General features: G+C 54.5%; 1 protein-coding gene across 1 annotated transcript in view; it reads right to left on the bottom strand.

Annotated features, from left to right (window-relative positions):
* The window catches only part of TBX19 (T-box 19), a 17,924-nt gene extending 4,313 nt beyond the window's left edge, over nt 1-13,611 (bottom strand). Inside the window, exons 1-5 of the mRNA XM_011374207.1 lie at nt 13,415-13,611; nt 5,082-5,346; nt 3,619-3,753; nt 1,774-1,835; nt 351-412 (exon numbers count right to left, since the gene is read on the bottom strand). Coding sequence (XP_011372509.1) covers nt 351-412; nt 1,774-1,835; nt 3,619-3,753; nt 5,082-5,346; nt 13,415-13,611 — 721 coding nt within the window. The remainder of the gene's footprint in view (nt 1-350; nt 413-1,773; nt 1,836-3,618; nt 3,754-5,081; nt 5,347-13,414) is intronic.
* Between the last annotated feature and the right edge of the window lie 421 nt (nt 13,612-14,032).

Raw genomic sequence — 14,032 nt, forward strand, 5'->3', positions numbered from 1 at the left:
GTGCAGTGGCAACCAACTGGAAAATCAGCGAGTGCTCAGAGCAGATGAGCCCAACACAGAGAGGCGGGAGTGGACAGAGAGGAGAGGCAGGGGACACGCCCGGAATGCAGCTCTGAGAGCTCCTAGCCTCCCTCACGCGAACCCCGAACCCTGGAGCCTAAGCCACCCATCGCTTCCATTCTCGACTCTCGCCCACAATTCGCAGGAGCCCCCAGGAACGCAGGTTCGCTCTGGGCACCCCGGGGGGGACATAAACTTGTCTCGAGTGGAAGCGATAACTTGCTGGGTCGCGACTGGCTCCCGGGGAAGCCCCGGGCGCCTCCCACCCACCCGGTGTCTGGGCGACTCACGGTGAGAGCAGGCCACGTGCGGGCCCTCGGGGACAGCTTCCGGGACATCCTTTAGGTGATTCCTGGAAGAGCAACGAAACGCACCGTGGCTGTCCAGCTGCCTGCACGAGCCCAGCGCCAAGTCTCTTCGGAGAGCGATGCGTTTCTCGAAAGGTCAAACGCCGTTTTTCCCGCCGTTCCCCTCCCTGCCGGGCACGTTACCGACCCGCGCGTGACTGTGCTTTGAATTGCAATTTTACGCCACCCCATTTTACCATCTCTACAGCTACTCCCGGTTAGTTTATCTAAGTCATCTGTGGTCGCTGCCCCAGCATGGCGAAGTCCAAGCCACCCTAACAGCGGCTAAGATCTGCAGAGGACCTCGGGGCCGCATCACCTCTGATACGCCGGGGCCGCCAACGACCCGCCAAGGAAAGCATTCCCACGCCCGTTTCGCTGACCGCAAAAGCGGCTCTCAGAGACGTAAGCTGACGGAGGCCAGACCAACCACGCAGGAAACGGCAAAGCTCGCACTCGAAGTCAGGGCCTCTTACTCCAAGTCCTAAATTCTTTTTAGTGGGCCACCCTCCCCTCGTCTGAATCTAGGTTCTGCCACCTGACATTAGCAGATCTTCAGGCCTTGGGTCATCTGAAAAAGTTATATATGCTACTTCTACATCCTTAAAATTAAATCGCATATTGATAGGACAGATTCTCGCAGCATCATTATGAACACCCGTCCGCTAAGCCAGAGGCTTTAGGATGAAAAGGAGCGATTAGACAGTTTGAGGGGGTATCAACAAAAGACTTGCAACTCAGGCAATAAAGTCTGAACCCTCCGAGGGGACCACATTTATACTCTAGGCCTTGTCAGAAGTCCTTGGTAAGTACCATTATTCTTTTTTTTTTTTCCTGGAGTGGGAAGGAAAGACACAGAGACATGAAGTCACTGGCCCAGAGTAGAGCTGTCATTCACACCCCAGAAGTCTCTTGCTCAGACCTGAAAAATACGACTCTTTCACCTTTATGAATTACTCATGTGAATGACTCACCTTTCCTAGGCTAAATGTAGTTTAAAAAAAAAAAAAAACAAAGTTATCGAAACCATACTATGCAGAAGTATTAGGGGTGAGGGTGGGGAGCGGCAGAGTGAACTCTTAAAGGTCTAAATCGCTTAATGATTTTTTTTAGCGTGGCTGGGCCACCTTCGGGAATCTGTGTCAAACAGCTGATAAGGCATCACCAGTCAGAATTCTATTACGAGGAACAGATAATTCTGAGTTTACCGAACTGTCGATTTGGTTAAAGATCGGACTGAATACCGACAACGCATTTCTACCGAAGGTAAAGCGCGTGCGGCCGGTCTAGTCCCCCTCCGGATAATCACAGATCTCACGCTTGCAGAAGACCGTTCACGAGATCGCACTGCGACAGCTCTACTCACCTTTCCTTGGCATCCAGGAAGGCTTTGGCAAAGGGGTTGTACTTGATTTTCAGAGCCGTTATCTTACGTTGGCGAAGAGAAGACGTGTTAGTGGATGCGGAGCACGCGTGCGCGGACCGAGCGAGCCCTTTAGCTTCACCCGTGAATTTCCGCAAAATCGGGATAAACTCGACCACCTCCCCCTTCTCCCTCCCCGTGTGTCTTTGCTCGTGTCTGCACAAAATCACTGTCGCACTGTCTCGGGTAAAGAAAATCTTACCGCGGCCTGTGGTGAGAAAGACAAACTCACTGAAAGCGAGCCAGGAAAGCACAGAGCATTCATTCCTTCCTTCCTTCATTCATTCATTCATTCAGTTTCAACAATTATCGAACACCTACCACACGTCACATGTCTCTCGTCACCGGGGACCCAGCGGAGACTAATTCAGAGAGAGCCCGCCTCCCCGACAGAGTTGTCTGGCATCGCCTCCTTAATTCTAAAATAACCACTCGCCCGTGGGGCCGTGCTGGCACGAAATGCAAACCACCACTCCCACCCTCTGTCCCTCTTCCCCCGGCCTTAGCCTGCTTCCTGTTTCTTCCGAGCCATCCGATATACACATGTGTCATCTATGCGACATAGATAATGCATAAATGGCACACGAGAGAGACGTACGACACATATTCGGTCTTCCTCTCCCCCACTGGGACGTAAGTGCCCGAGGACACAGGCTCAGTCGTTTCACTCACTGCAGTATTTCCAGTATTCAGAACGTGCAAGTGCAGTAAAACTCAACCAACATCTGCAAGCCGAGCAAGTAAGCACCGGACAGTGTTCACGGCAGCCAGCGCCCGAGGCTGCTGCCCTCTGGCGGCAGGAAAGCGCGTGACGGCCCCTCTTTCTGGCCCAGGAACGGTGGGAAGAAGCCGGACTCAGGACTCAGACGTGCATGGCCCAGCCTCTCTCTTGCTGAATTTTAAAGGTAACACATGCTGATTTTTTTTTTTTTAAAACCCACATAATAAACAAACGGTGCCCAAATACTCGCTTAACGTGCTCCTTCTGTGTGTACTCCGTGCATCATAAATCTACATACTCATCCAACTTTTAAAAATGTTTTTAAGTTAAATCGAAAGGAATCTAAGTCTGGCCAGGTGCTCTGATGGCCGGCAGGCCTGGAGCCCCCGGAGCAGAGGGCTGGCCTAAGCACCCTGCTGGCCGCTCGGCCCTAAGAACCAGGGTCTCAGGCCAGACAGATGAGGCCTGAGTGCGCAGCACGGATCCCACCGCACAAAGCCAAGGGGGGCACGGCGGGTCCCCTCCCCGCAGTGTGTGGCCCAAGGGGGGCGCTGGCTCTGGGCAGGCCCAGAAGCGAAGGCCCCTGGGTCTGTGCGGGGTTCACGACCCGCCTGTCACACCGGGGAAGGAGGTGCCGGCGGCCTTGGCACAGGGCGAGAGGGAGTGGCTAGCGGCTGCCCTCCCTTCAGCCTCTCCAGTGCCCCCGCCCCGAGTGCACCTGGATCCCGGACCTGGTTCCCTCCCAGCTTGGTCACGCCGACCCTGTGCCGTCACCGCCCCAGGTGACACTGACACACTCGCACTCAAGTCCTCATTCTGACAGGTGGTCACAGCGATGAACTGGGCCTCAGTCACGCACGCACGCTCACACGCAGTCACACACGCTCACTCACACGCAGTCACACACGCTCACACGCAGTCACATGCTCACACGCAGTCACATGCTCACACACACTCACGCTCACACGCAGTCACATGCTCACACGCAGTCACGCACGCACACTCACACACAGTCACGCACGCACGCTCACACACAGTCGCACGCTCACGCTCACACTCACACTCACCTCCTCGTTCTGGTAGGCGGTCACGGCGATGAACTGGGTCTCGGGGAAGGAGCAGTTCATCACCATCCGATGGGCACCGCCCACACGCACGATGTGCACCTGGGGTTCATATTTATGCAGAGAATTCAACATTATCTGTCGAGGTGGAAGGAGGAGAGAGAGACGAGACATGCACAGCCTGGGCTCACGGGCGACGGGCACCTCCCGCCACCTCTGGCGAGTCCCGAGCTGGGCGCCCGCCCACTCAGGGCCACGCGCTGTGAACCCTCGGTCGCCTGAGCGGGCGCCACCCCCTGGGGCTGGGGGCCTTTGCTAGGAAGCCCCGGGGAGCAGGCGGGAGGGCGGGCAGGGAGGCCCGCGACGGCTTCCTGAGCTGTTCCGTGTCCGCCAGAGCCCTGGCTTCCCTTCTCCTCTCCCTATTTTCAGCACAATGATGCGGATTTTGACCCATTCGAACGTATTTTCTTCACAGGAGGAGCCTCAATCTCTCAAAGCAGAGCCCACGGCTGCTTTCCACTGGGACAGTGCAAAGAGGAGGACCTCTGACACCCTAAAACCCGCCCTGGACTGCGAACCAACGCTTCGTTCCAAGTCTCGTGCTGTGCAAACTGGGAGGTGGTAACAGTGTACCCTTCGGTTTCCTGTTTTAACAAAGAACTGGAACCTTCTGAATACTGCAGAGTGGGCGGACCGCCTCCCCTCCTAAACCGTGACCCTGACCGTGACCGTGACCACCTCCGTCCAGCAGGCTGGTGGCAGAGATCAGGGAAGGGGCACAAACACTGAGGCTCAGAGGCTGACCAAAGCGGGGAGCGGGCCTTTGCCTCAAATCCCCCCCAAACGATCTACCTTATACAAAGTAAATGACACCTCACCCTGCGCCCTCGTATTCATAATCCTACCAGAGAAAACAGGAGGAAAAAGCCCCCAAATCTTACAGACCCTAATGGGAGACCCTAAACAAAACCTTCCTTTGAGGTTTGTTTGGATTTTTTCTTTTTCTGAAAACCCAAAGCTGATTCAATTTCTATTGATAATTATCCTAATGCCCAAGTGGAGGTAGCAATTATTTCATTTAGGAGCAGCTTTTGATTAAGGTATTTGTCCATTGCCAACATCCCACTTACACCAAAAACGGGGAGAGGGAACAACAAAACGCGGTCCCCACAGACCTCTCCCTCCCGGGCGGGTAAAAAGCAGCACACACAGCACCAGACTCTGAAAGGGCTGGTGATTAAGTTAACTACTGTACACTCACTCGCTCTCTTGACATGGGCAAGTCCATTAAAAACTGAAAGCACCAATTAAGAGCTGTTTATTCCTGTTTACATTTGGGTTCCGGGGGATAATTGGCTTCTGTGGGAGAAGAGGTCGGTGAGGACCCCTCTAATTGCCTAAATGCACTCTCCATACTCCTTGATCGGTGTTGGGGGGCTGCCGGCCGCCAGCCTGCTCGGGCTCACCTGCCCCCCTCCACTGAGCTTGTTGGTGAGCTTGACTTTGCTGAAGGAGACCGGCGCCTTCATCCAGTGGGCCCCGAAGTTGGGCGAGTCCGGGTGGATGTAGACGCAGCTGTGGCCGGGGGCCTCTGGCTTGCCTGCGGGCACCCACTCCCCGTTGACATACTTCCAGCGGTGGCTGTCCGTCGGGACAAAGTCCAGCAGGAGGGAGTACATGGCGTTGGGGTCCAGCCCGGTGACGCTGATCTTTAGAACGGGGAACATCCGTCTAAAAACAGAGGCAGAAAGCGAGTGAGGGCCGCCCGCCCACAGAGCGCCTCGGGGTGGGGGGTGCAGACCCTGCCCGGGGAGAGGGCCCGGGCCAGCGCCCACCCCCCACCCCCCACCCCGCTCCAGAGTGTGTTTTCACAAACGCACTGAACACAGGGTCTTACTTTACTCTGTCGCACTCCCTTCTAAAGTCTGAAAACCACTGACCCGGTCATAAGCACCTGAAGCCCCAGTGCACAACCAGAGGCCAGGTTTGTCCAGGATTTGACAGATACTGGACTGGCACACCGAGGCCACCGAGCAGCCCATCCTGGGCTCACAGAGGACACTCGCTCTGAGCAACAGTAACGGCACAGAAAGCGCAAACGTGGTTTCGCGGTGAATTCAGTGACGGGGACTTGGCTTCACCTTAGACCAGCTCCCCTCCCGCAGGACTTCTCAGAGCCTTTACTGCATCGCGCCAGAGATCCGGGGTTGTGCACACTCTGAGCTGAAGGGCAGGGGGCCTGTCTTTTCCCGGAGCATTCCGAGGGAGCTTGCGCTCGAGGAACACACTTTGAGAGCCGCTCCTCTGAACTCACCCGCCCCTCTCCCACCTTCTAGAACAACGCCGGCAGAGATGTGGAGGCCACCTCGCCAGGCTTCCAGTTCCCCTTGGTTTACTCCTTCACCAAACCTTCTAAGTTGCTCCACTCTTCCCTCAGAGGACCCGGTTTCCAGGTCCACACCCCCGGCCCCGCCCCCGCCCCCACCCCCATGCTGCCCTGTGTGTCGTTAAAATCCGAATCCCCACATTGGGAAGCTAACAACCCGGAGTCCGGACACTCGCAACTCACAGCGGTCCATGGACCAGCAGCCTCAGGATCAGCTGCAAGTTTATAGAGATGCAGAACCTCAGCCCGCGAGCCAGACCTACTCCATCAGAGGCTGGGCTTTCTCAGAATCCCCGGGCGAGTCACAGGACACGAAGCTTCAGATGTGCCAGTCTCGAGTAGCCCCAGCTTTTAAGAAAATAACTAAGGAGAGTTATGCCAGGGAGCTGGGCCGGGGCGGTCACTCTAGGACGTGTGCTTCCGATGAGCCGGGAAGGCTGGAATGGCCCCCCTGCTAAGGAGGCCAGGGACGGCAGCGTCAAAGCAGGAGTGGACACGGCTGCGGGTCGCCAGGGCCCCTGAGGACGTGCTGCTGGGTGCGGAGGTGCGCAGCTTTGAGACGAGGTGGAATGGGCGTTTGTTACATGTGGAAGAGGAAGGAGCTGACCGACAGACGGCCAGGGACGGATCTAGACGTGGACTCGAGCCACCCAGGCGTCCGGTCTCCTGAGTGTGAGTTCCACGGGCTTCTCGGGTTCGGACATCAGCAGGATTGTTTTCTCCGAGGCTCACCCCACCTCGTCGACATTTCCTTTCCCACTCCCTCTCCAGCGCAGTGGGGTTGTTTCTGCCCCCCCCCTTTTCTAAACGCCCTGCCTTAGAGACTTCTCGTCCCCGCACGGCAGCCTCGATGTCATCGTCCCACCCACCCGGCCTCCTGAGGTCACTGGGAGAATTCACGGGACGCGCTTAGTTCGAATTCCTGCCGCCCGCCCGTAACGAGCCGCACGACGAGGTGGCCGCGTCCTCGGCACTTCCAAGCCCCACCCCGGCCCGGCTCCGCTCCTGCTCTAGGCCTGTACCTTGGGCAGTGACTTTGGATGTGGGCGACACAGAAGACATGGGCTCTGCCCCCCTCCCGCCCCGTGGGCAAGAGCCGCCTCCCTCTGCTTTTCTCTCCGGGGATGAGACTCCGAGGCGGAAGGCGGGTGCCTGCTGAGGCTCCGGGGTTCTTTTCAGGGTGGTGAGAACGTTCTAGAACTATAGCTGTGATAATGGCACAATTTTATGAATATTCCAAAAACTATTGAACTGTACACTTACAAAGAGTGAATCTGATGGTATATGATTATTGCACAAGAAAAGAGTAAATTAATCTTTTATGCTACTTCCGTTTTGATTCTCCAGCTGGATCACAGTCATCTGCACAGAGGTCCTCGGCTTTGGGGTTACCTGTGGGAAAGGGCTGCCCCCGACAGCTTCGTCCTCCCCCTCGCACCCCAGCAGCCCGTCTCTCCGTCCCATTGTGCTGGTGGCCTCAAGGAGACACTGACTGCAGTTGCTATGGAAACAACGCTTCAGAGGACGCATCCCAAATCCAGGTCTTACCTGAGTATCACGTCCCTCGCTCCGCCACTCCCCCCACTGAATGACAGGACTTACACTTTCATGCAAACGAAAATGATGATTTCCCCCTAGGGAGGCTGCCCGTGTCATCTCAATGCATCCAACGGCACATTCTTATGTTCTTTCTTCAATAGAAGGATTTTTATCTATTTTTTAAATCAGACTCAACTCCCTTTAGCAACATCTTGATGTCATTTCACGCATTAAAGAAGACAGGAAGTTTTCTCAGTAAGGATACGTAGCACAGGTAAAGGTAAGAAAAGGCAGCTCCCATCACACACCTGTGCCACACTCCACGGCCAGGGCCACGACACGGCATCACGCACGATGGCACAGCTGTAATCTCCGGGGCGGGAGGGGTGAGAAGCTTCATGCAGTTCTGACGTGAGGTCTGAGAGATGATCTAAACCAGCACAGTGTTTCAAATGGCAAAAGCTAACGGAAACTGAATTTCACTCCGCACTTCAGACTCAGTGTACGTCTGCCTCGTCGACGCCTCGCTTCGCCCCCAAGGAGGCAGATCTATTATGCCCGTTTCATAGACGGGGTGACTGACTGGGGATCCTTTTCCTCTGCCTTTTTTTTTTCCGCTCTCTCTCTCCTTTTTGATTCTTCTAGAAAATAAATATGGGCATACCGCGATGAAAGGGCAAGGCCCCTCGATGCTTTCCTCAATCTTAACGCCTTATGAGAGGATTATTTACTCCTTTAACAAGGGACTTTTGAGAGGCTGCTCTACGCCGGGAACTGCTCTGGGTGCGGATTTGAGGCAGAAAATGCAGACCCGACGTCTCATCCGCGGAGCCAACGCTGTGACGGAGAAGTCGGCCAGCAAAATCGTACACAGCATTTTTTTATTTTACTGTGTAATTTTAGGGTACAGATGTGCCATGAAGGAACTAAAATGGGTGTGTCGCATAGGGGGATTAAGGAGTAAGGAGCTACTCCAGAGGGACCTTGGTAGGTCCAGGATGACATTAAAGCCAAGACTTAACTAACGTGAAGAAATGGGCCACGCAGAGGCCAGAAAGGAGCGACGTAAACACGCCTACACGCCAAGGGAACAGCAAAGACAGTGGCCCCGGGGCACGACCTCCGACTCTGCTGGTCAGAGCTCGGCCACGGGAAACCGCGATGACGCAGAGTCATGAGCCAGCAGGGACACGCAAGGCCACCCCGCAGTGAGACGGCGCTTCACACTCGCCACGACGGCCGTGCCAAAGCGGGTGGACAGTGACACGCGCCGGGGAGGATGTGGGGACACCGGACGGTGACGCCGGGGAGGATGTGGGGACACCGGAACCCGCACACGCCGCTGTGGGAAGGGAAAAGGGCCAACCGCTCTGGGAAACAGCTGGCAGTTCTCCCGCCAGTGACATGCAGTTACCCTGTGACCCAGCGACTCCATTCCTGGGTCCGTATGCAAGAGAAAGGACAGCGTGCACCCACGCGAAACTCAAACTCAAAAACACAAATGGTCGTGGCGGCATATTCTCCTAACGGCCAAAACGTGGAAACGCGCGAATCCATCAGCCGGTGAATGAACACGCGCGTGTGGTGTATGTTTATGCGGCGAAACATTATCGGGCCATAAAAATGCTACGGCGTGGGTGAACCGTGAAGACGTGATGCCAGGTAAAAAAAAAAAGCCGGTCACAAAGGACCACATGTTGGATGATCCCATTTGTACGAAATGTCTAAAGTAGGCAAATCTACACAGAGAGGTGGAAAGCAGATTAGGGGTTGCCAGGGTTGGTGGGATGGGGGACTCGGGGGCGATGAAAATGTTCTAAAATCATTTGTTCTGGAATCACTTCTGTGACTATGCCAAAAACCATTATATCATACACTTCAAACAGGTGAACTGTACGGTACATGAATTATCATGATAAAGCTACTAATCAAAAAAGCAGAGGTCCCCGTGTCCTGGCTCACAGGGCGCACCTGAAGAGTTGTGGAACAGCTCGCTGCTTTATTCTCCTTGGTACTTCGTTTGCCAAGAATTTCATAGCTGTTTTTATCACCGTATGAATGAACTGAGAGATGCTACGTGCTTTCAATCTCCATTAGGCCAACGAGGAATTCATAAAAGTCAAAGGCCCGTAACGGGGGCTGTTGCTCACCCTGCCACACCCAGCTCCCCCGCCTCTCACCGGCCAGGATGCTCTGTGTGTGTGTGTGTGTGTACCTGGCAGCAGCACTCACCACCCAGGCTGACTCCAGGGATGAGCCGCACTTCTAATTGGGTCGACTCTCCCCCTTTCCCTTCCAAGGCGTGACTAACCACAGAGGCACCCCAATGTCCTTGAGGGGCTTAGAAAGACGTAGATCAGTCCCTACCTCAGAAAGAGGAAGATGGAGAGGTTGATGGAGGGAACCAGAGAGGGGGCGGGGCATCGTGGCAGGTGAACAGGCGCCGCCCAGACCATTCGAGGTGGCTGGGTTTTGCCCGTGAACTCTGTGTTGCTTTGCTAGGAGGCTGGTTTTCCAGATTTCATTTCCCTGACATGGGACCTTGAGCCGGCAGGGCTGAAGGAGGCCGTGAGGAGTGAGGTTTGCAGAAGGAAAAGGCGAGGAGATAAGGCAGATGTTGTAGGTGAGGACACCGCGGAGACGGTTAAGGGCAAAATTCAGTACGAGTCCCTCGCGAATAGCTGCCCCCACCTCCCCGCACAGCTGTAACATTCACAAAATACTCATCAGAGCTTCGGGAATGTGTGTGTGTGTGTGTGCTGGAGGCAGGTCACACGAATGCACGTGGTCCTCACACAGGGCAACTATGACTTCGGAGGAGAATGTCCGTGGGCTACGTGGACGTGGACGTGGATATTCACGTGCCCAAAGTGCGACCTGGATTTTCTCCCCTCTTGCACTGGGCTCACTGGAGACTGAATGTCAGCTCACCGCACCAACACCTTTGATTGCTGCCAAATTCACCTGTGATCCCCACGCATCTCTCACGTGATAACAAACAGGTGTACCTGCTCAAGGCGAATTTAATAGAAATTAAGTCAAAATTACTTAACTGCATGGAAATACACCCGAAATAGAGCATTTTTTCCTGAAGATGAGGATGTTGCCGTCGTGAAAACAAAAAGTACAAGAGATTTCATTTATTTGCCTTTGAAGCCTCAAATGATGTGTGTGTGTGTGTGTGTGTGTGTGTGTGTGTGTGTGCGACCTAAAAGAGAAGTTCCTAGGATGGAGAGAAAAGGAAATACTTTTTGAGAGCTGGATGCACTAGAGGTGATTCAGATGAGTTCTCCAGAGATATTCTGATTGTCACTGTCACATCTGAAAGACGACTGAATGTGGGAAACTAAGCTTTAAACGGCAACAAAGAAAGGAGGAGGAAGACAGGAGGGAGGAGGGGGAAAGGGTGCGGCAAACCGGGGAAAGACAGAAGAGGGGGGCGGAGCGAACCCCCGATTCCCCGTCGTGGGGCCCGTCAGTGTCTTCCCGGAAAATCCTCTTCACTACTTCGGATCCGCGTCGGAGGCGAGCCTCCTATTCTCACAAACGGCTCTCCGTTCGAGAACGGGTCTTTCATTCTTCCATCTGCCCGTCCTGAGCTATTTCAAAACTTGCCGCAGCGCGGAACGAGACCCCATGTGCACAGCTGATGACCGCGGCTTTTAGGAAAGTCAGCGGACCGTCCACAGGGCGGGCAGGCGGCCAGGTGAGTGACAGGGCGGGGCTGGGGGTGCGACCCCAGGAGTGCCATTCTCCACGGGTCAGGCCACACGTCCACCTGCCTCAGGCCCAGGGGGACAGGGACGGGGTGGAAGGGGGAGACACAGCGGGTCTGCACTCGGTACAGGGGGTGGAAGGGGGGCAGTGGAGAAAGGAGAGGTGTCTCCACCAAGACCAGTGACACGCTGCGGTTTGATCTGTGACAGAGACCGAGTCACCGCAGGCCACACTCACTCGTCACCAACCCGTCAGTCTCTTAGAGTCTCGTCTTCCTCCGTTATCTGACGTATAAAGGGAGCTTTCTATCTTCCGGCAAAATAAATCTGGACCCAAAAGGGCTCAGAGACCTTTACAAGAATCGAGAAGAGATTTGGTTCACAGTAGCAGAACCTCCACAGATAATAAAGAAACCAAGTTGAGTACATCAGACTTCCACAAAGAATAGTTTTCGCATACTTAGCATTAAACGCCCATAAACATAAAAGAATTTTAAATATGAGGAAAACTTACACGAGTTAAAAAAAGGCAAGAAAGTCTATGTCAATGTGACATATGATTAAATTGAATTTTATAATGGTTCCAGAATGAACTATGTTTTTACTTGGTGACTGTCCTTATTTTACGTTCATATATAGCCACCTTGACAGCCAAACAGTACGGGGCTAAGTCTTAGTGTACCTACTACCCAGTAAGTACAAAGAATAATAAGCAAGAATTTCCTCCTATTATCAGACCCCATAAAATGTTTACAGTTAATGTTTCCATCTTCGAAAGGAAACAATCCATTCAAGAAGTTGGGGCGTTTCTTCGAAATTAAAAACGTTTGACACCAAAAACCTGTGATGGATACATCTGATCAAGAGTAGCAACAGGCGTAACTACAGTTACAGATATTAAAAGAAATAAATTCTATATGTGAAATCAGAAGGGGCCCCATGTGAGCGAGAAATATAAAGATCAAGCGAGGCGGGCATCCCCCGGCCGGTAACGATCACGGTGAACCGAAATGCCCTCATTTCTGGTACACCTGTCACTTGCAAAGCACTTGAATGTCGTGTAACCGCCCTCGAGTTCGTAATGCTCCCAGAGAGGCGAGGAATGGCTCGTTTGCTTCCAAAACGGGACAGTGAGACATCGGGAACAGAAGCATTCTGCGCAAGGACAAAAGCCTGTCCGAAGTCCAGCCGGCCCCGACCTTCCTCTCCCGGAGAACAGACCCTCTCCATCCAGGGCGCTCGCTCCTACAAACCCAGCCCTCCTGAAAACGCCTGTCGCTGCTCTGCCCCTTCACGGCCAGGCGGCCGGATGCCCAGTGGGCACCGGCTGGACGTCGGGAGCCCGTCTGGCCAAGCGGGAAGCCGCAAAATTACCTTTCAAAACGCTTGTGTCTCCTCTACGAAGTGAAAGCTTCTAATGTTACCTTGACGGCCCCTTAGCGGACTGGATTTAATAGAATCCAAGAAATGCCAACGAAGATCAAGTTCAGTTAACCCCTGATTTGCTGCAGTGGGGAAAAAAAAAGGCGTCTCCCCCCGCGCCCAGGCAGTATGCCACGGTCTCGGCAGCCACGACTCCCCAGCACCGCACACACACGCACCGCACACACACGCACCGCACACACACGCACCGCACACACACACCCGGAGCAGACCGGTGGCAGAGGCAACGATTCGATTTGCCCTTTCATCCCCAGTCTTCGAATGGTCAGAGATTTCTGGCAAGTTTGCTACGCTGGAGGAAAAACGCACCCGGCTTCCAGATAAACTTGCCTTCCACCTCATGTGAACAGAGCTGGGGCTCGGGGTGCTCCGAGGCATGCCGTCCGCCAGAAACTGATGTTTTCTGACACTTGAGTACATTTCCTGAACCCACAGGGCACACCGCCCCCCACTTATAGTTCATGTTTAGGGAGCATAAAATTCTCAGAATTTCTCCATTTAAAATACACACAGGACAGGTGGCTTCACCCTCCACTTCTCTGATGATGTCGGACACGTGGATCGAGCCGGCAGGGGAAAGCCGTGCGGCTGTTCTCGCGCGTTCGATCAGACCCCGCCGCCTCCCGGCGAAGGGCGGCCGCTCCTTCAGTGTCCCAGGGGCTCCGCCTCCCTTGCCAAGCCCTGCCGGCCCGAGCGGGGCACCGGGTAGACTCACCGGCCATTCTTGGTCACGATCATCTCGTTGGTGACTTCCTTGAACCTCTGCCAGAGCGGGGCGTCCTCCAGGATGACCTGCAGCTGCTGCTCCGTGGGGTCGCCCTTTTCCCTCCCTGCCTGAAGCTCGCTCTCCACCACGTTGAGCAGGCGAGACACGGTGCCATCGCTGGTCTTCTGCGTGCCCAGCCCACTCATGGCCACGGGCCCCTCGAACCTGGCCGGGAGACGGGGCGCACCTGGCCTCACTTGCCCGGGAGAGGACTGTGCCTGGGGAGCTGGAGAGAAGGCGCCTGGCTCTTGCTTAAGCTCCTAGCATGACACCCCTTAAAGTCTCCAAATTATGCCACCAACCTGTTAAGCTTTAGCTGGGGAGGGGGGTGGAGGGAGGGGAGGGGGGGAGAAAAAGCCCTCTCTTAATTACTCACTGGATCAGGTGGGAGGGAGCCCGCTTCCCCATTGGCTGCTGTGCCCAGAGTAACCGCTTAAGAACAGTACTTCATCCAAATTATCAGGCTTTTATCTTGTTGTACCTGAAGAGGTCTAATCGGTGTATTGAGGACCATTTTGCCGTTAATTAAAATTGTTCCGGGCCCCGACTGCAACAATCAGGCAAATC

This window comes from Pteropus vampyrus, unplaced genomic scaffold (assembly GCF_000151845.1).
Source record: "Pteropus vampyrus isolate Shadow unplaced genomic scaffold, Pvam_2.0 Scaffold241, whole genome shotgun sequence".
NCBI lineage: Eukaryota > Metazoa > Chordata > Mammalia > Chiroptera > Pteropodidae > Pteropus > Pteropus vampyrus.